This window comes from Zootermopsis nevadensis, unplaced genomic scaffold, assembly GCF_977971745.1.
Source record: "Zootermopsis nevadensis isolate Lab colony 2312 unplaced genomic scaffold, Znev_1.0 Znev_ptg000018l, whole genome shotgun sequence".
Classification (NCBI taxonomy): Eukaryota; Metazoa; Arthropoda; class Insecta; order Blattodea; family Termopsidae; genus Zootermopsis; species Zootermopsis nevadensis.
In genome coordinates this window covers 395,293-421,328 of record NW_028259150.1, presented here as the reverse complement: position 1 = coordinate 421,328, position 26,036 = coordinate 395,293, and the positions used below count along the sequence as shown (strand labels likewise).

Sequence of the window (26,036 nt, the reverse complement as noted above, 5' to 3'; positions counted from 1 at the left end):
AGATGAATGGTCAGAATCTTAAGTGGCGCCACGGGTCTGAGGCGCGGTCACTATGAAACACGTTTTCTTTTATGAGCAAATGATCAGGTGAGCAAAATACCCACACGAACCACTCATTAATTCACTTGATTAGCATCTTCTTGGTAACAACAATAATAATTTCATTCTATAACAAATTAAAATAAGTTTCATACTAATAAATGCACTTAATTGGCAATTTAGGTATGTTGCGAACTGCTTCTTTGCCAACCCCGTGTGACGTAACACGGGTGCTGGTATTTACTGCCACGTCCAATCCGTATATTATTATTATTATGCTTGGCTGTTATTGGCCTTTTTGGCTGTTGTCAAGCACTTTAATAAATGAATTGAATTATTATTATTCTTTCTTCGTAGGTTTTCCTGGTACTGTTCCTCTCGAACTGAAGCTAAAACTACACCACTCAGATTTCAAGTATCTGATTGTAACACTTTCCTTATAATGTGTGATGTTCTTGGTATGGCTGTTTTTTGTAGAGAATCTATTGAATACTTTCCTGGTATTGTCCCCCCCCCCTCCCCACACGCACTCACACATATAATATCTTTTTTATTGTTACCACAGGAGTGAGGTTATGTCTCTGTGGAAATATGCGTGAACATGGGTCTCGGCGGTGAGAAGCTAGCGACTAATCGACTAAGCCAATGTTATCAAGCTTTAAAGAAGTGATAGTGTTAAACTAAACACCATAGTGTTTGCTTTCTAATTTAATAAGAGCGGAAACGTACACTCCAACAGAGTCTAAAATTTACATATGTTTTCAAAATGTATATGCGTAGATATAACACTTCACAGAATAATTAACTGTGTATCCTTGAACTTCATTAATAAGATTTCGCATCAGTGTATGTCAGACTCTTGTAATTTATAGTGTTATTTATATGTTTGTAATCATCTTTTAACTTAAACCTAAATATAGACCTAAGATCATCCTACCAGTGTATCACAAGTAAGACAAATTCGATTACCCTGGAACGTCATGTTATGATTGAATTAAGTAACAATAATAATATTATTGTTTTCACACAACAAATTAACATTACAACCTTTAATATTTCACAGTCATGTAACTAAATACTAAAGCTTGTAATGCCGATTTGTTTTGTGAAGAGGGCTAATAATTATATTGTTATTCAAGACATAATTCACATTATTTCCGTTAGGGGGTCCAGGAATTGCAGTGTTCATACGAGGTGCGATCGGAAAGTTTCAAGACTGCGCGTATAAAAACCCGTACACTTATCTCAGGTATTAAATTCATCCATCATCCTCGAAGTAGTTCCCCTGGGAGTGAACACAACGATCCCAGCGCCGCTGCCAAGCCTGGAAGCATCCCTGGAAATCTTTTTTGTCAGCCTGTCAAGCACCATCTGCGATTCTGCCTGAATCTCTTCTATCGTCTCAAATCTCCTTCTCTTTAGCTGAATTTTCATCTTTGGGAAGAGGAAGAAGTCACACGGCGAATAAGGAGGGTGCGGGATGACGGCCATGGTGTTTGAGGCCAAAAACTGCCGAACTTTCAGGGCGGTGTGCGCTGGCGCGTTGTCATGATGCAGCAGCCAGTTGTGGTTGCGCCACTTTACCGGCCGCTTCCGTCTCACATCTTCACGCAACCGCCTCAGGACCCCACAGTAAAATTCAGCATTGACCGTCTGACCTGCAGGAAGAAACTCCCTATGGACGATCCCCTCCTGGTCGAAAAAACAGATCAGCATTGACTTCACATTGCTCTTGACCTGTCTTGCCTTCTTCGGTCGTGGTGACGATGGGCTCTTCCATTGTGAAGATTGCTGCTTCGTTTCCGGATCGTACCCGTAAATCCAGCTTTCATCACCTGTGATAACCTTAGAAAGGAAGTTGGGGTCGGTTCTTGCAAGATCTTTGAGCTCCTGACAAACGAGAAGTCGATTCTGCTTCTGGTCCTCAGACAGGAGCCTTGGCACAAACTTGGCTGCGATGCGTCGCATGTGGAGTTCTTCCTTTAGAATCAGCTGACAGGTCCCATAGCCTATCCCAACAATGTCGCACAAGTCGTTGATGGTACGACGTCGATCTTCGTGAATGGCCTGCCGAATCTTCGTAACATTTTCGGGCGTTGTGCTCGAAGATGGTCGTCCAGAACGCTCGTCATCATCGACAGAGGTTCGGCCATTTTTAAAACGTGAATGCCACACAAAAGTTTCTGCACGACCCATTGCGGACTCCCCAAATGCTTGCTTTAGCATTTCATAGGTTTCCGTAGCCGTTTTGGCGAGTCTTTGGCAAAATTTGATTTGTTCATGAAAATCCGCCATTCCGAAATCGCAGGAGGGTCGGTGTAATGCACTACCAAAACGCCCGTAACTAAGAAACAAATGCTAATTCGATGATGCCGGCTGGCACACTGATTCACTATGAATGTAGGCCGCACCCCCTAGCGGCTGAAGCTCGTACTACATCCGGTTCGCCCTCTATTGACACAGTCTGGAAACATTTCGATCGCACCTCGTATGTGATTCTCGAAACTGCTGATTTTATATGTGCTTCAAATCACCACAGACAGCTGCTATGCTCAGAATGTCCTAGACTAATAGTACCATAATAAGCTGTATATAAAGACATTTGCTGTTTCCGTGTATTGAAACGTCTATAGCTACGCAGCAGTTGGAAATATGACCATTGTTTGATTAACATTTACTTAAAATTACCTCCCGAATCGACCTTTAACATATATCACACTATTTATGAAAGACTCTGTATAGTGCTGCAGAAAAAATCTAATATCAGTTGCCTTACTGTTTTTGCTAACACAGTACAACACTACCATAATTTCTGTTTACTATTACGATTTCTGCGGTTACAAATAAAAGTTTAAAAGTATAACATTTATTCTAGGACACCTTGTACGCGCGCGCGCGTGTGTGTGTGTGTGTGTGTGTGTGTGTGTTATACATAAAACTAGTCGTAATACTGGGTTCAACAACTTTTGTTAGATGTGGCCTTCACTAGCTTTCTATTAAGTTGTTTTACATATCCAAACTTCTTATATACTATCCGCTTAAATTTCATGTTCCATACGAAACGTCCAGTTTTTGTGCACAATAATAATTAATATCAAGGTCTAGGCTATGCGTCCCTCACTTCAGGTAACGGTCAAACTTGCCGAATGACTAATGAAACACCCATATTTGGTCTGAATATGCAGTCTCTAAGCGTTAGATACCACTGAGTTCTCCTAGCCAAAGAGATTTATAGTTTCGGGGACTTCCGAGGCCAATCAAAACAAAGAGACCCCTATCAGAAATAACATATTTAGGTTAAATTGCAATTACCAGTAAAGAAACATTAATTAAGTATAAATACTTATAATCCAAAAATCTGTTTTGACAATTTTTTATAATAACTAAAATAGAACCTAACTTTTCGTGAGTTTAGAGAAGCAAATGTCTCAGTAATATCTGTGGAGTCTATTTCACGAAGAAAATCACGATTGTTTCTTAGCAGTGCAAGCGATGAGAGACTACTTAACTTTTATGGAGGTCCCAGGGCGAAAGCCCTGATGGCCTCCCCCCCTTACTCCGGCTCTGCAACGAAATGCCACATTTGCTGATGTAATAGTTCACGCAAGACCTATACCTACAATCATGATTTTGAAGTAAACCTTGAAAAGGATTATACTCTTTCATAGAGAATTCGTCCGTTGAATCTTGCAAATATTCTAAATTTCGTATGGAGTTAGCAAGCCTGATACACCAATAGAATTACATTAAATGTATTACATTAAAAAACATAGAGCGTTCGAACAAATTTCTGTGTAATATTCCCAGTCGTAACTGACAATACCAGAATAAAACTTAAAAATAGGCAATGTTTCCTTGCTTAATTTCCTGCGAACTCAAAAGAAAAAAGAATGTTCATAACTTATTTTCTTATTCTTCTTTACATAACATCTGCAATTTATACAGCGCACCATATAAGAAATAAACAAGATTGTCTGAACAATATATAGGCTATAAGTGAAGCCAAGTGCGAGAAGACTCAAATATTTTTAGCAAGGCAGGACAACGGATAAATGAATCAGTAAACTATTAAACTAACTTCGGTAGCAAAATCTGAAGGTTTAATAACGCTAGTATCTTACATCGCCGTACAATACTATCTGGAATCAATACCATATCTGCCTCTTATCTTTACAGTCTGTCTTCTTGCATTTTAATCTTGACGTTCCAAGTGGCCGCTCTCTAACAGAAGCGCTATTTTTTGTGTGCACATGTTCTCCCTGCGAGGTACACGATCAACCGATCAATCCGAGATCAGAGTGGTTCGACCTTTTTTGTTCCTTAGACCAAGAAGCTTTTTCGTTGCACCCAAGGACCAAGGAACCATTCCTGGCATTATTTTTGAAAATAAATAGCTAATTTTCCTTACTTTAATAATACATATTCAGAACTGATAAATTTCCATAGTATATGCTCAAATATAAATGTTACTGAAATGTCACAAATTGTTATATTGCTTTGAATTTGCTTCCGCACCAGATGGTATCTAACACAGTTTTCACGGGAAACTTACATTTTACGATGGGGATTTAAAGCCAATAGAATGGGTGCCACTTGTGTTTACGCATCGTGTATAAACCGGGAAGCTCCGTTTTACGTACGAGGTGGTGTCCTACATTAACCACTTCTTACTTTAAACTTTCTAGGTCCTAATAATTTTCTGAAAGCTATATTTTCAAACACCAACAAGAAAAAAATATTTTTATTTCTAGAGTTCATATTCGAGGTTGATAAGTCATGTTACTAATGCTTCCATGAAGACATTCTTGAGCTTAAATTTTAAGGATATTGACATCATCCGTGCTTCTCAGGTTCTTGTTCTTAAGTTAAACGATATGCGTATTTCGGTAGCAAATTCATCAAGGGAATAAATTTAAATAATTTCAGAGGCCGCGTTCTAGTATATACATGACCTTGAGCACAATATATACTACATAAACGCAGCCACACCCATCTAACAATATGGCCACCAGCGAATACAAAAACTTCAGCAGTTTGTTCCATTGCCATTCAAACATCCTTGTATATTAACGCAAGACTACTTTACGATAGCCAACTTTTTTTAAAAGTCAAGGTCAAACAGCTCTACATTTTTTGTTTCTCTCTGCCATATTCGGAAAGGATTCTCTAACAACGTCACATAAAAATATAGGCCTACTTTGCCGTAGGCACTCATCACCAAGAATAGAAGGCGAAGTAAAGAGGACCAGGACCTTCGTCCTTTACATGGTTTCAAGGTTTATATCCAATATTGAACCCTATTCAACCCAACAGAACACTCGTAATCTGATTCGAAACCCGACTTGGCACTCTCTTACGATAAATCAGTTACAAGAAGACAGAAAGACCCGCGTGCAGAGTGGAAGACTGGCGTTGAAGCGACGTGTTCACGAATAGTGAGGGACGAATACAGTGAGCACGAGGAAATGTGCCATTCATTCAAGTAGCCCGTGTTGTTAGGAAAATGAAATCAGGTAGGTTACAGTGGGCTGTATATGAAGTTCAAATATAATGTAAGAAATTCGTGCAGAAATCAGTCACTTGTAAGACTACTGGAAATGGGAGGGTAACAGCGAAATATAAGTCTGAGAGAGATAAGTTGTGAAGACGAAAGGCGGGTGAAACTAGCTCATAAGCGTGTAACTTGGCGGACCTGATTATTAGGAATGTTGAATCGTCACGGACAGGCCACTGAGTCTTTCCTGAGAAGCTAACAGTCGCTTAGCCACTCAAGAAACACATAAAATATGGAACCCGTAGGTCCATTGCAGTATTCACAAACGGCCGCCACTGGTTCCTGTCTTGAGCCAGATGAATCGAGTCCATACCACCCCATTCTACTTCTCTAAGATCCACTTTCTCCTACCTATGTCTAGGTCTTCCTAGTGGTCTCTTTCCTTTTGGTTTGCCCACCAAAACCCTGTATGCACTGCTCCTCTCTCCCAAGCGGGCTACATGCACTGCCCATCTCGTTCTCCTTGACATGATCAGTCTAATTGTATTTGGCGAGGAGTACAATTTATGAAGCTCCTCATTATGCAACTTTCTCCAGTCTTCTATTAATTCATTCCTCTTAGGTCCAAATATTATCCTCAGTCTACGTTCCTTCTCTAGTGTCAGAGACCAAGTCACACACCCATACAAAACTACAGGAAAAATTATACTTCTGTATATTTTAATCTTAACGGTTTTAGACAGACGAAAAGACAAAAGCGTTGCCCAAATTCAATCCGCACTCATTTCCTCTTGAATCAAATTTCGATTTCTTATTGTCGCTGCCAAATATCTGAACTTTGCTACATTTTCAAACGATCCATTAACTATCTTTATGTTACAATTTTGCTTTGCATTGTGGTAATGAGAGATCAACATATACTTAGATTTCTCTGTGTTTACTTCTAGATCGACCTGCTTGTCAGTTTCTGCGTTTTTCTTTATGTTATGTACGTTATCCCACAATAGACGTACATCATTAGCATAGACCAGAAAGTGACGTGTCCCATTCAATTTCAGTCCACTAAAAAGCAATGGCGAAAAAGCATCTCCTTGTTTTAGGCCATTTTGAACAGGAAACGTGTCAGACAAATATTTACCTACACAGACTTAGTACATGTTCTTTTTCATATGTTTTAATAAGCCTAACTAGTTTCATGGGTACGCCAAACTCAATACTTCCCTCCTAACTGAATCACACCCTTTGTTGAAGTCTATGAATAGCTGATGTACTGTCTCATTGTGCTTTTACATTCTCTCTAGTATTATGTCGAAACCCGCATTGATGATAAAAGTTGTTAATTACGTTTCATCAGAACAGTTAATTTGGACTCAATACAATAAACAAGTTCTGCACAAATCCGCTGAAGAAAATAGATTTTTGCTGATTTATGTGGCTAACTGTATTTACTGCAAAAGTTGCATAATGTCGATGAGACATGAGGGGATAAAATAAACAATTCGTTAACAAGGATACAGAAACACGTTCTTCCTTTATTTTAAGGTACAGTGTGTTCCATTTAAAACGTGAAACTAAGTACAATATTTGCAAGTTTTGGTGACATCAATTCAAGACGAATGAGTTGATTTTAGTTTCTATTTGTTAGGAAGAAGTTTGAGACTAATTTTACGGCAGATACTGAAAATGTCCACCACCTTCTCGAAGACGAGACGACCTTTTTAATGTGGTTCGCGCGACTTTTGATCTGTTTCTGTGTCAATATTGGCAACAGTCTGTTCGGTTTGTGTTTCAGTTCCTCCAAGCCTCGTTGGTTATTCGAATAAACTATTTATTTTAGAAATCACTACAGAAACAAGTGTTCCTGCATACATAACGTTCACACCTGCACAACTTTGTGCCACTGGAGTGACCTGCGGCCTCACAGGTAGGGTTACATTGCCTTGAGTGTCACGAGGAAGGTTTGGAGAGTTTACTTCTCGGTGGACCTGCTTCCGAATTAATTTCTTCACCGTAGTACGCTATTGTTGTTCGGTTGCTTTCTAAATGGTACACCCTGGACTTTCGCAGCGTTTGGCTAGGCTATAATGAAAATATTGTTAGGCCGCAGTCGTGGAGTTAGTCCCATGGCCGACAATGGAATAACGTAGCTCTCGGACAGAAGTAGGAGAGCTGACCATTACAAGACACTACAACCTTCGGCTCGGTACAAATATAGCAGCAAACTATGATAAAGCCACAGGACTTCATAAACATATGCCATTTACACACACCTACTTTTTAAGTTCATAAAATAATAAATCTAGTTTGTCGCTTGTTACTGAGGTAAGACGCGTCCTCGAGTTACGGTCAGAGAAGAACACGTCCTCCACACGCAGAGACTAGCTGAGCTGCGATTAAAATGTGAGGAGTTGCATCGTGTTTCTTCTATTCATCGGACCAGGAAGCGTAGCGTCCGGGGGGGGGGGGGGGGGGTATAGTACAACGACAAGAGTAAATACTTTTGATAATTTGGCTGGGAAAACTTTTGATAAAGCTCTTTCAGTATAAATCAACAAGGAACTAAGGAATTAATCCTCTTTCGTCAATATCTCTCGCTGACCCATCGGTTTTCATCGTCATTAAGCAAACTGATTCTCGAAATGGGCATGGGCCTGAAGATGGACTAATATGTCCGAAACATGTCGCCTATTAAAATAAACATCAAGTCATGCGGTAATTGAGTTCATAGAGAACACATTTAAAAGTATTATTCTGTGGAAATGGTTACTCAATAACATAGTTACATCCGCAACAAGATTCTCAAATGTTACTTAACATGACATTAACTTAATCAATACAGGCTGACTGAAAAGTCATGCAACCCACATTAAATATTTATTGATGGTTGTTATTCAACATAATTCGATTAGATTAATAACCACACAACAACGCTGTGACCGCACAAGAACCCACGCATGTCACGTCGTGTTGTAACCTGCTCCCGCCAGTCCGTCAGTTGTCTTTCAACTGTGGAAATGCAAGGATGTCTTTTTCACAAGTGCACTGTCGAACACAACTTAGAATCTCGTTATTCGTAACTTGCCAGTATGAGTTTAGTGATACATTTTCTGATTCCCCTGTAATAAGCAATTCAACAATGTCTCGCCTGATGAACTGTTTCCGTGATAAAGGAATTCTTCACCGGGTCGCATCAAACATGAGGAAAAGGAGTGAATGCATTGTTGAATTACGTGGAAATGTCAAAAACATTATATCGCAATGTTTGGATGTATTTTTTTTTTTTTTTTTTTTTTTTTTACAAATAAAACATATCTCTTGAATGGGTTGCGTAACTTTTTCTTTGGTCCGAAACTTAAACAGGGGAACAAAATCACAAACGTATATTTGTTCGTATTACTTCCTTGTGAAGTGTCTACAGTGACTTAACATCTGACAATCAGCACTAAATAATTATATTTATAAGCCCAACTCCTGCTAGGTATTTCACACATCAGTTAAAACGGATTTTCTTATCACCTCTCGATATTCAAAGCTGCTGAGTTTCCCGAGAGTGAAAATGATCAATTAGCATGCGAACATACAAAAGTTACAAGAAGTAGACTCAGCACACGTGTTAAAACAAAAAGATTGACCAAGTGAACGTAAAACATTCGTGCACTCTTCAGTAATTATTAATCAAAGCAGCAGAATATGTAGAGGTTTGTTCACGTTTCGAAGTAAAATCTGTTCACACAGCAGTGTAACTGTCAATGTCAATTAAAATTAATTTCTAAATTCACTCACAATCCTTCACTTAACGAAATATAAGAATGACTTCAAGGATTCAAAAACCAATTTTCATGTGAATATAGTACAATATGTCAATGTAAATTAATTCTTCACATCTTTGTAAACAATAAAGAATTTCTGATGCCGTGTCCGAGAAAAGTTTTCGACCAATTGTCTGGTACAATTTAAAAAAAAATTCAGGAAGAACTTAAAAGTGGACTTCTCCTGAAATGATGTTCTTCTGGGTTCTGGCGCCGTGTGAACTGGTCGGTAGATGTCAATGTTTCGTACCGTCTCCATCTTCAGGGATGAAGAGGCAACCCTGAATATGGAGACAGTACATTTCTCCGAAACGATTGAATCTACCGATCAGTCCGCACGGCGCCAGAACCCAGAAGATCATCATCGTCACCGCCTTGAAAACTTCAAATTTTACTTAAATATTTTAATCTCTACTAAGAAGCTAGCAGAAGTTGCAATTATACACTTATGTACAAAATTTCTACCGTGTAATACGCATTTTTATAAAGAAGCCAAGTAGTTAAACATAACCTCATCTCACTGTCTCCATATTAGTGTTTCTTATTCTTAGAAAACATCTTTCAGGCACAATTTAAAATCATCTTTATGGCCTGTCCTGTACTAAATTCCATCCCCTTTCGTTACTATTGTTATCATCTAACATAAAGAAATGCACAAAATTCGAGCATCTGCCATATTCTTATATTAAACTAGAAAGGAACGTAAAATTAACAAAGCTGCACATTTCGAGGTTCTACATTAAATTTTACGGTGTTGCTCCCATCTCAGACGTTCGCATGACTCGAAAGTTGTTTAAATTTAAGTGAGGTGCTTTCAATAACACGATGTTTTATATCAATTTATCAATATAAACCAGACTTTTCAGAGAGGATGTGATTATACGATGGACAGATAATCGCTAAGAGATAAATAAAGCATTCTACAAATTATAAAATATGGGTGTAAAACAAAAAAGCTAAATAAATTCCAACCTGTTTAATTTCAAATTAGGTTTAAATTAAATATTTGTATTCTTTTCATAATTTGACTTCATTGTTAAAACATCTCACAAATTCATGAAGGGGCTGTAAACGAGCCGCTGAGGCAATTTGCTGGTCGTTGAATCTTAGGCGGGGTCCTGAGAGCACGTGTGCCCTATTGGCATATTTCCTCCTGGCCGTGAGATGAAGTCACCTCAACCTATAGCAAGGCCGACAGTACACTGATCCTTGCAACATTTCGGACGGAGACCGCGACTCTGGTACAGACTCATGTTGAGAAATCACCCGAAGATCCCACGCAGTCCACTCCGTATCACGTGACACTAAATGACAAGTTTGTAAGTGAGATTTCAGGCGATACTGAAGGCGGTTGTACTGAGGAATGTTTGGCCTTCTAATGAATGGTCCGAACATGATCTTCATTAGGTCACCTTATACGGCTAGTAGCCCGAGAAGTTAGGCCTTGTAGTGTGGTAGAAGCTTGCCGACGTTTTAGAGGTGCGTACTGTCTCCATCTTCACGGCGATAAGTGTCATCTCGGGAATACGGTAATAAATATCCAGGTTTCATAACAGGCACAGAGTTTCTGGACTGCTTAAACTTTCAACGACTCTGCTTCATGAGTTACAAGGTTAAATAAACGTTCTTCTGGTGGGCACTGGTCATTCCCGACATGATGGGAATATTGCTGCATTCAGTCAAAAAAAAAAAAAAGGATATTTCAGAACACTCTTTTCAAATACGTGTAGCTGCATTTGAATGCATGTACACAAACACGCAGACACACGTGCGCGCACGCACAAAATATTCATACATTTCAAACAAATATACATGCGCAGACGATACTTTTACATTCAGTTTTAAGATTGGAAAAAAATAACGAGTATGAAAAGAATACAAATATAGCCTTTCCGAAAGAGAACCTTGTGACAATCTCTTAGTAATACTTCTAAGTCTAGATACCGATATTCTTGTATATGAGCCATCCGTATTTGTTCAGTAATTATAGAAACCTCTTTCTTTAGTTGCAGACACGGACCGCCGATGTAGCATCTGCATGTATAAGAAATAGACAGACCCAGAAAGCCAAGGTTTCTATGTCTCCAAATGAGGAACAAGGACGGGCAGTTGGATCCCCGGGCTAGCATTAAAATTTAACGTCTCATTTAGGCCCGACGTCTGTCTGTTGTCTAGCTATAAGCTTTTTCATTGCGTTGTAAACAGAAAAAACATGAACTGTCGAAAGCAGAAGATTTAACAACGCTTTAGATGGTACACATTTAAAACGTAAATTTTTTAAGATGGCTGACTTCTGGCTTGTTTAGACGTGTAGTCTGGTAGGTATTTACCGACGTTTCAGAAGTCCTTGCTGCCTCCATCACCAGGGCGATGATGAAGGCAGCAAGGTCCTTTGAAACGTCGGTAAACTTCTACCAGACTACACTCTGCAACAACCCAGAAGACAGCCATCTTCAGACTCACCGCCGTGAAAACATCAAATCCTACACGTATATTATTATTATTATTAAATATTATCAAATAAATGAATTGAATTGAATTATTTGGATTAAGTTTCTTTGCGCGTTCCCTCCAGATCCATTAGAGACTACTTTACGTTTTTGTTCATCGTAATTCCAAGGCTAGTCCCTTGTTTAGGTGTGTTTCTGCTGCCAATGCCGTCTGTCAGCGCATCAACATTTTTAACAAGGAGAATATTTTGTTTAGGCATTTCTTTTAGACAATTTTTTTCTTATAATTAAAGTTTTATTTTGTATGTATTGGTTATATTTAACTGATTTTTAAAAAAAATATTATATACTTAGGCATATTATTCAGCTCATTTGCTTGTTGATTATTAGCAATAAATGAGTTGAATTATTTGTACATTTATATAATTAGTTTATTTGTTTTTTTGTATTTTAATGTTTCACTTTAGGCATAATATTTAGCTCATTTACTGTTAATTATTTTGTAGTAAATTAATGAATTGATATATTATCATTATTATATTGTACATTTATATATTTAGTTCACTGTTTGTTTGTTTTCGTATTGCTATATTTATTGTTAGTGCTTGGCTGTTATTGGCCTCTTTTGGCTGTTGCCAAGCACTCTAATAAATGAATTGAATTTAATTTAATTGAATTAGAGTTGTATATTTAATCGTATTTCCTTTTATAGGCTCTCTAATGTCGGAAAACACTGTAATAAAGGAAATGAATTATCATCTTTCAAAACCAATAAGATGTAGGCAGTGACGATAAATATCTAATTATGTGTTTAATCACTACAAAACATTTTTTTCTATTGTAAACGTTTAGTGATGTAGCCTAAAAATTTGTCAGAACCAGTTTACGAACGTTAAAGTTATCTGGAGTAATTAATTTACACTCGCAAGTAAAATACGCCTTAAATTCATTAAAGTAAATAACACTTATACTCTGCTATTACACAAGAGCTATTCAGTACACAGAGCTCCATTAAAATCTACCGAAGGCCTCCAACTATACAGTAAAAAAAGAAGGTAAGTCGTTAGTACACTAATTTATGTGAAAGGAATTTACATAACTTAATACTCGAGTGCCAAAACTCATCTGAATCTGTTAAAAATTAAAAAAACACAATTACGTAAACTCAACCTCAAATAGAATTTAAATGTGGTAATACTTGTGCAAGTATCACACATACAGTTTCATAGAATTATAACAAATACTAAAAGTAAAGGCCTGCACATATAAACTTTCATTTATACTTTTAGGTAAAGTGGCCCTTAAAATACTTCAAATTAAAACAACATTAAACTGGCTTTACAGAACTGTAGTATAGCTCTACCCTACCAAGTTTGATAGAAATCGATTCAATAATTTGGTCAGACAGACGGGTAGACAAACAGACAATAATACACAAATTATTATCAAACTGCTTTCAGAAATACAGCAGAATTTGGTGTTCTCAAGAAAATCAGAATTTGAAAGACAATCACATTTTTTGAAAAGATTGTGCTTTATCTCCATAAATGGTTTCGCTTCATCTGAAAATGTTTCTTCCGAAGGTGCAGATTTGTAAACAATAACAGTTTTGATATCAGTGTTCTGAGAATCGAAATTCCCTACGAGTATATAAAACCAAACGTTTACTAGTGCATGCTAGCATAGAGTAGATCCTACACAGTTCGTCCAAACACAAAAAAAGAAAGTTCATAACTACCTAACCAACTAATCCACAATGTAGGGCATGGGGGCGATCTGTTTCACAAATATCCGACCTCAGAAAAAAAACATGAATTCATCAGCCTGTGAGTTCCAATAAAGAGAACTACAAAGTCAACTTTCCCGGAACATTCTCCTCCCACTTGTCAGTAATCTATGTAACTGATTACCACGGCCAGCTCCCGGTGAGCCTACGTACTAAGAAGCTTTCTCACAGTTTGGAGGATATTGACCTCCCAAACCCAGACACAAAGGAGAATTTTAAGGAACCCGTCTGACGTCTTTGCCGTCACTAAACTTTTTTCTGGTCCTGTGTCGGTAAAAAACATCGAACCCATCTTCCATCCCTAAGGTGCAAACGTCTGGAAGTCTTTGTAGGTTAGTGTGATAGCAACGCATGCGTGATGAGCTCCATGGAGCACTTTTATCAAGTCCCTATGTCCATAAAAATATAGGACACAATAGACTTTCTGTTGGGCTTATGTATGTTATTCCGAAACAAAGACACCACAGGGGGTTGAGTGGTGTACGTGCGTGTCTGGTCATGAAAGGCAGAGGGGGTGCGCGAGGCGTGAGATTCATAGTCGGAACGAAGAACCGGAAGGTTACAGCTGTGTCCTAGTTCCAGCGGTACGACAATCCATATTTGAAATGCTCGGTGTTATAATTCACAGAATAAGTATGTAGCATTTGTAACATAAAGAACTAATACGTAATGTTTACGTTTGAACGATAAGTGGCATGTATATAACGCAGGAACATTATAGATTTAAAAAGAAACAAATATAAAAACTAATAAAAATGTTTAGAAGTGTCCAGAAGAAACCAACGAAATTACTCTTAATGTAAATAAACATTCTGTAGAACATGTCATCAGGAAAATCAGAGGGAATCAGGAAGGACTCGAATTGAATGGTCTGCACCAGGTACTTGCCTACACTGATATAAATTTGCTGGGGGATGGTGTGGGTCCCATAGCCAAGAATGCAGAAACTCTCCTAGAAGCTAGCAAATAAATAGGCCTAGAAATAAATGCAGACAAAACTAAATACATAGGCAAAAGACGAGATCAACATCAGTAATAATGGCGAAACATAATTATAAGTAACAGATCATTTGAAAATTTAAGTATATGGGAACATGAATAACAAACAGAAATGAGATCCATGATGAAATTAAGAGTAGAATACATTTGACAAACGTTTGTTTTTATTCAATTCAAAAACTGTTATCATCTCGTTTGCTATCCAAAACTCTAAAGACGGATCTTAGGAATCTGGGCTGTGAAAATGGCAAATGGATGGAGTTGGCTCGGGATCGAGTCCGGTGGCGGACTTTGGTGTTGTCGGTGTTGGACCTGCGGGTTCTTCTACCAGGGAATTAGCTCGTAAATAAATATTATCATCATCGTTCCAGCAAGTGATTCCCATTATAAGACAGGCTGATAATTACACTACCTACACTTCCGTCACATAGGCTAATACTGTATCTGAAATGGTTCACTGTTTTTTTCGATTATTCTGTTTTTTATACATTTGGTCCGTGTTTGTATCTGTTTTGCCACACAATAAAAAAATGTACAGAAACTCTTAGCAGATGTGCACTACCTGGTTAGAACATACAAGGAGGAAGATGACAGAACACATGTGAAGACAAAATAGGTGGTTTAAATTTTCACTTCTCTAAACTGATACTTTTTTAAAAACTCTACGGGATGGGTCAAGTAAGTAGCCAACATATTGCTTTTATACAGTTAGATACGTGTTAATATAAAATAATTGTGATAATCTTTGAAATACGTAATCTCTTCGTTTGCTTAAAAAGGAGGGTGTAACTGTGAATCTGTTTATTCGTAGTATTAGTATGAATCTTTCATACCACTGAATGGCACCTCTGTACCTTCCGAGATGAGAAAACGCTTTAATTAAAAATGCCGGGAATTAAATGTTCCTAAGTGTCCATAATTGGACGCGAGGCCCGATCATCAGTTAACATCTCACAAGGTCCATGAAATAACGAAGCCGTATAAACGATTTTACGAATGATGATGAAATTTCTCGTATACCCTAACGACTAACGAATGTCATTTTGAACGACAATTCCGTTGTATTCCATTATTTTAACGCGATGGGAAGATAAAATGGATCTAATATGAATAGGGCGTGATGGAGTGTGCTGCATTCAACGGACACTGGACTTTCACGGGCATGACAACGAAATTTTTGGACTCAATAAGAGCCAGTGAAATTCTTCACCGGCTGAACTACTATTAGCTTCTTAAGAAAGGATTCCGCTCCATGTCTTTGTCATGAATGCATGCAGCCAACAATTCCATAGCATCATAAACAACCTGATTTAAAGCTTTCTGCCTTTTGGGTTGTTGCGCTGTGTCGTCTGGTCGATCTTAACCTACGTTTCAGAGGATGACAGAGGCAGTATGACCTCCGAAACGTTGGTTAACATCTACCATACTACACAGCGCAACAACCCAGAAGACAAAAATCTTCATACTCATCGCCCTGATGACGGAGGCAGTATGACCTCTGAAACGTTGGTTAACATCTACCAGATTACACAGCGCAACAACCCAGAAGACAGAAATCTTCATACTCATCGCCCTGATGACGGAGGCAGTATGACCTCTGAAACGTTGGTAAACATCTACCAGACTACACAGCGCAACAACCCAGAAGACAGAAAGCTTCATACTCACCGCTGTGAAAACCTCAAATCTTACAACCTGGTTTAACTACTCTAGATATTCGGTTCACTCATCAATGTTCAACATGTTAACTTGTATTTTGCAGAATGACCCTGATAATATTAAGAAAAGTAAAAAAGAATAAAATTAACTATTTCAATACACATACGGTCTTTTAAGAACTGACCGCATCCTCAACAGAAAGTAAACCCATCTCAAGTAAAGCCAAATTAATTAATAGGTCTAAATAAAAAATTAACATTGTTTCAAAACAAAGTTGAGTGATGATTGATTAATAGATTTAAATCAAAAGATATGGTACTTTCTAGTTACCTTGCAGTATTGGGGTGCTAAGCACAGTTTCTTTGTGATGGGGTCGACAGTCATCTGGTACTTTTCAGAGAGACCCCTACATGGGAACCTTCGGTAATACTGGACTGTTTGGCGAGGGAGAGACCAATATCAAACTACGAGCAGCAAGTACATATTCAAGACCCTGAAAAATCTTCCCTTAACATCTGCATATTTCGCTCTTCTGGACTGTAACGCCGTGTGGACTTACACATAGATACCAACAATTCTGAGAAACATAGTCTCAATCTTCAGCCCTGAAGGTAGAAAACCAACACTGACATCACCACCTTCGATCTTCAACAACATTGTCTTCGCTCTTTGGGATAACGAAACCTTTTGCAAGGGCTTCAGATAGGCATCAACAACATCATAGTACTCTAGGCTTTACCAATCATGTCACAACGTTTTATTTATAATTTCTTTTCCATATAATAACCTTGCCGTTCTATATCATATTAAGAAAGCCCGCAACCTAAGCCAGTTCGAGCCAATCCACACACTTCACCCCTATTTCCTCAACATCAGTTTTAATATTATCCTCCCACCTACGCCCGATAAGACTTAACCACGTATTTAGATTTTTTCTCTGCGTTTTCTTCCAGACCAACATCTTTAATAGCATTTAATAGATCTTCTGTTTCTCCTTATAGTATTTGTGTTTACACCCAATAAATTAACATCAGCACAGAAATGGGCTGATATGTCCCATTCAATTTCAATCACGCTTTGTTATAAACATGATATTGTATAAGACAAAAATTTAAACTTAAATTTATCAGTACTCCTGTCCGCTTTCACGAAATAAGAAACAAAACACTTACCATAGCCATTCATGATTCCATGAGTGAGAAAAAGCGGGGCTCGTCCTGTAAAGATGTCCTTAGCAAATGCTTCTCTGATAAGGCGATGGTCCGATAAAACTACTGTCAACACACTCCCCAACTTCAGCGTGTAGATGCGACCGTAGTCTTTAACTAGGCGAGTGAGGGTCAGATGAGGAGCATTTGGGTCAATCCAAGGTAAGAAGCCCACTATAGGCAGACCATGGGGACCTGGTGGAAGACGTGGTCCTCGGCGGTGTACATACAGCAGCGTTGCGAAGGCGGATGCGCAGAGCAACAGCAAAGCTGTGAAAACCAATGACACGTCTACGTCCATCTGCAAAGAAATTATTTAATTTTATCAACTGCGATTGTCTGTGGAAATGGGGACAGACACAAACAAAAAGCACGAGAAGACTGCTTATCCTGAAGACGAAAATGGCAAACAATATTGCTGATTTGACGCTTAATCAGATTTGTTAGAGCAAGTCTGGACTTTAAACTGGCAAATTTCGAATTAGACCTAGATTACGTCCGTCATGGAAGCGTACAGAATACTTACATACATTCCGAGTAATCAAACTGCATCAAGAAATTAAAATTGTTACAGCCTTCAGACAGAAAAATGAAACCGTTGAAATGTGGGATTATCTAAATTTATAAAATCCAAGAGATACGAGATAAAGATACCGCACTTTTTATTTTCCGTGTTTCATAGTGTCATGTGGCTCACACGGCTAACATGTACCCTGGGTAAATCAGAAAGGATTTGCTTCAAGCTGCCGAGAAAATCTACGAAGGATATCCGGCTTCCAGTACTGAAAACTGCACATGAAATAACGTTATTAAACAAACTAGAACCAGTGAATCGGGCCGAGAACTGTACCTGACATATAAAACAGAAATATTAACCGTGATTATCTACTACGGGTATTCGGCTTAGAAGCGTCTGAATTTTACTTCGTGCTGATGTCGCAGAACGTCCGTGAAGCCCTTTCTGAGTAAGCTGGATTAAAACAGATGAATAACGTCACGCCTCGACATTAATTTCTACGCCATTTTGAGCGACCTTTCCTATTAAATAATGATTCCAAACCGTGTCACACCACAGCTGTGTAATCGAGGACGTTCCGCTTTGACAGACAGGGTAATTCCTTGTTGAGGAAGGCTGCTACTTGAAATCGTAAACAACTTTTTACCGTCACCCGAAGCAACAGAATGTATGCTTTTTAATGTTGCTGAGTTGTTACACCAAACTCATGTTCTTACATCCTTTCTGTTAATCGAAATTGTTGGCAATGAAAACGTTAATTACGTAAATATGCGAATTTAAGGATCAGGATTTTATTGTACAAAAACAACCACAGCGTGAGTGGTGTTCACATCCGGGGTGTAATGCGTTAACTGGAATTTCTTACATAACACTTCCCTCGATTAAAACTTCGTTCCAAAACTTATGTCTACGTACAATGAGTTTAGTACATCAAACTAGAGTTGATTCTCTAGTGTCAGACCTACGTGTTTTTAATGATATGACAAACGTCTGAAATGCATTATTAAAAATAAGCTATTTGTGGAACTTTAAACGAAAATACACGTTTTATTTTAACTTACGTTCCTCATTACCGCTAACAGTTTATACAAAACTTAAATACTAGGTTTATCGTGCATCACTCTGCCCCCGTGTCACATACGAATAGCCCAATGGCAACTATCTGGAAAAAATTAAGCAAATCGTAAATTTTCTGGTTTAATAACTTAGGTGAAAGTTATGTTGTGCAGACTAAGAAAATGCGTTTAATAAATATGCATAAGTCAAATTTTGGAGGTATGATTAAAACCTACAGTTGTATCTCAGTATAATAACGTCGCAAGTTGGAAGTTTTATCCAGAGATTATTAAATTTTCAAAATTAAAATTACGTTTTCAATATTTACCAGCACATACGTGAAAACTGTAACTGCAGCATTTGAGGAAAATGTATATTTAAAGCGTAAGTGCGTAAATGCTCACATTAAATGTTGTGCCCTTTGCATCCGTGCCAACGCCACTAACGCACTTCCATTACGCAAAATACAAATTACCAACAAGACGGACCGAAAAACTTCTCAAGAGTGAACAGCTTTTGTCGTATTCAATATTCAGTCCTCACGTTCTCTACCGTTTATTTATTTGTTGCGTGTTTAACGACGTTGTCAGTAGCTTGGATTGTTGATTAATGAATGACGAATATGGATGCATCGTGGCCTGATTAAAGGCACTAACCCTACATTTATATGGAGTAACCAAGAAAACCCAAGAGAAACTCAAGATAGCTGATATCCGGGCCGAGATTTTAACCCACGATTTCGACGGTCTGTAAACTTGAACGTTGAAAAAAAATTGATAGATATGTGTGGTATTTTTTTTAAAATAGCAATGTGCAACAGCGCTATTTCAATTAAACATAATTAGGCCCATGTTTTACTTGTTCAGATGTCCATTTACATAGCTTCTTACGAACATTATAGTCGCCGCTTGCTTTTATAGCAGAAGTTTACAGACAATGTTTCAAAATTATATCATTCCAGTGAAGTTCAGAGTAGTCCAATAATTTCATTTCAGCTTCACACATACAGCGGAACTGCGTTTCTCAAAGACTAATACCCTTATTTACTCTAAACATGTGTTTACACTTTTTGCTCATATTTTTGTAGAAAGTCACTGATGCAGTTCATTTTAAGCATGTCTATTACTTCATAATAAGTTATCAGTTTATAAATTTGTTTACAATCTAAAGTAAACTTGTAATACAAGTATGGTAAACCATAATGGAGTTAACAGAAGTTATCTTTGTTTATGTAGTCTCACATAGATAATAATAGTTATCAATATTCCAAATAATTCGGCCTGTCGTCTGGAATATTAAAAATGATGGATTATCTCATAAAAGAATAGTAAATGGTATCAACGACATAAATTAAGGATTATTGAAGAATACTGATATAGTTAGAGGCAAATGAAAAAATCATAAGATAGAACAGAGAGGGAAAGGTAAGTTTGAAGTCATTAGAGTAAAGTTTATTTAGCGCCATTAGAGATTATTATATTAGACTGCGATGCAAAAAAAACATTACTTGGACAGTTTTCTTACTCAGAAATAAACTTAGTAAAGGAATTAATTAATACCGTTAATGTCTACAACTATAATCCGAAATATCCCTCGATTCTGACAACAGTTGCGAGAAATATAAAACTTGAAACTAAATGTTGCCGAATGTATAATAAAATTGGTTAATCACAAGCGAAATTATTTCACACCATCAAATATTTATTTTAATGCCGGTTACTTTCTCTCTGAATAATTTTCCTTTTGGTTTAAATCTAGACACATATTACATTATATTTGGGTTGGTTTTAAAGTAATGTGTGAATATGAATTGAACGATTAACATTTAACCCGCTTATTACAAAGTTTAAGTAAAAAAATTCAATAAAAATATTCACGAAAATAGTACACACTTTAGAATAACAAAAGAAAAACATGGTATCCCCAACAATGCATTCCTTTTTGGCAACATATAATTATTTTCTTCTTAATAAGCGTCCATAAGCCGTAATAGCAGAACCTGTTTTGTGTAACCAGTAAAAAAATAAATATCATCCCAAAATACAAGGTTACGTTAAATGCTGAAAAAAGATGTAGGTCTCCAGAATCTTCCATCCCCAGCAACATATGAAATAAAATAGTAATGAATCAAATTAACGAAGCTGTAAATTAAAATTATTTTAAATTTAAAACACAATATGTCATTATTCAGTGTAATACAAATGTAAGCTCACCGATGTTAGTAGGCTGCCTTTCTGCTGAAAACTCTATTTTGGTAAGAGGTTATAATTAATTGCATCAAAGAATAAGAACCACATTTTATTCCAGATATTGAAAATCATATTGCTAGGTTCTTTTTAATGGCAGAGTTAATTTAATTGGTACAGGTTACCTAATACGTTGCTAATAATTTTCCCAAGTACTAATACAACACAAACAATTATTACATTTATTTCATTGCTTGGTTCTGTCTCTATGAATGAGGTGAAATATATTAACGTGTTCCCCTCAAATTCATACTAGTTAAACAGATAACTTGAAAAAACGCCTTCAACCATTTCCTTCAGAGATTGTACCGTTCAGATAAGTACACATTTGTGCGCTAATTTACTGTCATTACAAATGTCTTCTGACCCTTTCAACTACCGTATTACTCGTAATTGACTTCATCACCGGTAAAAACGCAATATTGTCTTACGGATGGCAGTCCAAGGACTCCCCACCACGAGGCCAACCAGAGCACAGCGCCATTTCCTTCCCTGCTAGAGTTACTCACCGTACTTGATTCTTCACTGTCGTTACGTGATCCTGGCATGACAAAAAAATAAATACCACACAACTTCAACACTTCTCTAGAAGACCAATCGGTTATTGGTAAACTTCTCTGTATCGTAACTACACTTGAGACTGGAATTAAATCGGCTAAAAAGCACAAAGCCGCCTTGCAGTAACCTATGCTTCATAGAATCCAGCTTCTTTCTCGTTGCCTGTGCAGTGGCCCGTGTCCTTGAAATGTCCGCTCCGTGTGACAAGAGGTGAAATGGCCGCATAAAGAGAACCGAATCTGAAGAAAAATAAAACTGCAAGCAGAAGACGCTATCCCTGATGTCCGTCCTCTTCTGAACTGAACGCGTATATCATTAAAACGGGGCAGGATATCTCACGGACAGCACACGATTTTTAATCCAGCGCCCGAGTCGAATTAATTTCCATACTTGTTTTCAGCGTCTTGTTTCCTTCCCAGAATTTGAGCCACGCATGTCTGTCTTCGTCTTCCTTATACGCCATATCAGTCATTTTAAGGTGTCAGCATTATAATGTTTCCATGGAATATTTAACACGTGACACCTATAGTCAGTTCATGTGATGTCAATGACGTGCCGTTCTTCATCCTCTGAAGTTTTCTTACTCCACAAGTTCCTGAAAAAAATTGTTGCTGCTCTCCGAAGCAAAATTTCGGATATCACTTTATATATTTACGATGCCCGTGTTTCGGCAAGCGACAGTTACCAAATTACTGTACATACAGGTAGGACTCGGTTTACGCCGCTTCGATTTACGCCCGCTTCACTTTTGAGCCTCTCTCAGATCACGATTGGAGGGGGTGAAGAGTCATGACTCTGTCAGACATCCTAGACTCAGATGCCCCCGACATTGTAACAAAACTATAATACTAAATGATAAACTAGTGCCTAAAATTTAAATAATTAAACAAAAGACGGTTTATAAAAGTTAATGACATAAATGATCTCCTTGAGAGTCATGGTGAAGAGCTTTCAGCGGAAGATTTAGAAGAGCTAGCTGAACAACTGTCCAAAGAAGACACAGAGGATAGTGAAGCTGACTCTGCAATGCTGAGGACACTAACAGTGAAATCACTGGAACAGGCTATTGCTCTTATTAATAAGGGATGTGAGATCTTCTGTATCAACGACCCCAACTGGGAGTGGAGCTCAACCATTAAGAGAGGAATTGAGACAGTTCTACAGCCATACTATAACTTATTATCAGAAAAGAAGAAGACCAAACAGATATTATTCTATCGATTTTAAAGCAGTAATTTTTCTTTCTTTTTCTTAAACATTATACAATTTTCAATACGTAAACTTCATAAAATGAAACATTTTTCAAGAATTTTGTGTTGATTACTTAAAATCTCGGAACGGAACCTAATGTATTTACATATGTTCCCATTATATTTTTGCTTCAATTTACGCCGCTTCATTTTACACCCGAAATCTCAGGAACCTAATACCGGCGTAAACCGAGTCCTGCCTGTATTTCGACCGCATCCTTCCACGTCGTTACCAATTCACTATTATCCTCTCATTGGACGATGTAAATTTTGAGCCACTGAAAAGGCGTCGTTAAATAACTACAAATAAATAAAAAGATTTCATTCAAAATGCGTACAGTAACTCCACGCTATATAATGCATAAAAATACTGATATAGATTTAGTCCGGTTTATTTTAACATCTTAAAGCCCAGTGAAAATTACATGTACCACCTACTTCAATAATCATTAACTGTGTATTTTATATTTGTAGGTATCGTAAGATTATCAGAATAAATAGCAATTATTTCCTTAAGCAGCGTTTACTAACTAATATTTATAAAGGTGTAGTGTTGTTTTCTTTGTGGTACGGACTGAATTCTTTAATTTACTTGGGCGATCTTCGGCTTCAAAGGGTTAAGGGCCACGTGTGACCTAAAGCTTTCACGGCGACTAAGTACGTAACTAAGTAAGTAACAAGGTGCTGAGGACATTTGGACGTAAGAGACATGAAGTGGTATGTAGGAAACGAGAAAAACAAGAAATGAATACAGATCTTTAGTTCTAAAGCCTGAAGGGGAGATATTATTCTGAAGATCTAGCGGTAGATTAGAGGATAATATTAAAATGTATATTGAGGTACGGGGATAAAAATATGTCTGTCGGTTTCTTGAGTACACAGTAATAAACCTTCGGGTACCATGGAAGGCGATAAACTGGTTGACTAGCTGAACAACTCACAGTTTCTAACGTAGGAATTTTCTTAGTATATTTAGTCAGTTAATACATCTTTTACTTACGTATTTTGATTCCTTTTACACATATAAACAAAAATAATACTCGACATTTCATTCTACACATCGATATGCTATACAAACCAATAAATGTTAGTCACTTTCATTCATTCTAAATGTATATTTTACTAACTAACTAGATGGCTTACCGAACCCGAAGGTTCATCACCGAAATGACCAAAGCCCTCCACCGGACCCTGTCCTGGGCCAACAAAATCCAGTCTCCTTCAACTTTTATCTCCCATAGATCCCGCCTGAGATTACCCTCAAATCTACGTCTAGGTCTCCCCAGCGGTCTCTTCCCCTCAGGCTTCCCAACCAATACCCGGTGCACACCTCTTGTCCCATCCATGCGCGGTATATTTTACTTAAGAGCTTAAATAAGCCTTTATGTGTACTTCGCTTAGACTTTTTACAGATGTAAATTTCGTAATATGCTGGGATTTTATGGCGAACAGTGGTCAGTTCCCCGCGCACCTTGCAAGCTTATGGACCGTCCGTTGTCGGCTATCAGCCACTGTTTATTCCATATATCCGCAGTTATCCTTCGTAACTGAAGGCCGCCCGAACTACCTAAGCTTCTGAAGGACTGTCTATTCCAATGGAGCTTCTTTCACAAATACTGATAAAACTTGAAACACGCACTTATATATCACAAACTGCCTATATCATCAATAATTTTAAAGAACATTCATTTAATTTTAAGAGGCTCTGAATATAGGTAGATGATCAATTTCGCCTTTACGTAATGTATTTAGTGCCGACTGATAATTCTTGATGAAACTCATAAACACTTACAGCAATTTTCCGATCCAAATTATAATTGAAATGGATCAACAAATTTTTGTAAAACTTTGAATAATTCATTTAATTAAAATTGTGTTATCCTTTCTCCAGTTCACTCATGGTGGACGGTGATGACGCTCTACGTCACACCTCAGTTATTCCGACCACGGGATAGTTAAAACGACACCTCTACTCACACTGAAACAGCAGTAATAAAATTAACATTGTTTTCTCGATATCATTTAATAGCCTATAAAACAAGTTGGTCACAAAGTATCACTAGGAGAAAGAATTAACCACATGTAATACAAGTAAATGCACAAAATATCTATTGGGAAGAATAAATCAGGTTCTGTACCAACATAATGACCTAAAAGAGACACTTCTATTAAATAAAATGCCATCTTGGATCTTTCAGAACTCACTCGATTTTAATTACAGGTCGTACTGGCTCCTGGCACACTCTCTCGTGCACTGCGTCTTCGTAAGATTCAGATCTATCGATACAGCAAGTTGTTATTGAAAATCCAGTGGACCAGCACATGGTCAGAGAATGGGAATTGAAGAAATCATATCTGGGATAAAATATAGAGCGCAGTTCGTCTGTGGTTATCACGCCTGCCTCACGAGTCATTCGTTTACATAAGTTTCTAAAAGCAACATGTGAGATATTGCTGACCTACGTACTTGTAATTTCTTTTGATTCACCAGTGGGTTATCTTGCATAACAGGATCAAAGAGTAGAAATATATGATGATAATAAATATTGTTTTGTACAGTCACAATAGTCTGTTATATTGATAGGTCCCATTTGTCACGTACAGGTATTTACGTTTTTATAATCAAACCACATGACTTACTTGTTTAAAATGCCGTCACAGAAGATTATTTAAAGGTTTTTGATATGGTTAAAGTGGGCTCGTGGAGCAAAGTCCTTATGGAACTAACAGCCATTCAGCTAGTCAAAGAAAGCCCTTTTAAGGAATCTGAAGGTTAATTACTATGTTCACAAACCGACTTCCTTAAGCACCATTTCAATAACCTCGCACCCAAGCCAGTCTTCCGAGCACGCATTACCCACCTCCCCCTGCTTGCTACATGCATCGCCCATATCCTCCCCTTTAATTCGATTATCCTAATAATACAAATTTGGGAAAAAGTACACATTGCGTTTCTCCTTATGCA

General features: G+C 37.7%; 1 protein-coding gene across 3 annotated transcripts in view; it reads right to left on the bottom strand.

Moving 5' to 3' along the window:
- The window catches only part of phtm (cytochrome P450 enzyme phantom), a 46,841-nt gene extending 21,416 nt beyond the window's left edge, over window positions 1–25,425 (bottom strand). The window contains exons 1-2 of one of the 3 annotated variants that reach the window (XM_022059232.1): window positions 25,277–25,425; window positions 17,409–17,745 (exon numbers count right to left, since the gene is read on the bottom strand). In XM_022059232.1, coding sequence (XP_021914924.1) covers window positions 17,409–17,745 — 337 coding nt within the window. In that variant the 5' untranslated portion in view covers window positions 25,277–25,425. Of the gene's footprint in view, window positions 1–17,408; window positions 17,746–21,772; window positions 21,970–25,276 lie in introns of those variants that run through there. The other 2 variants (XM_022059231.2, XM_022059233.2) reach the window with 2 other exon arrangements.
- Window positions 25,426–26,036: the final 611 nt, after the last annotated feature.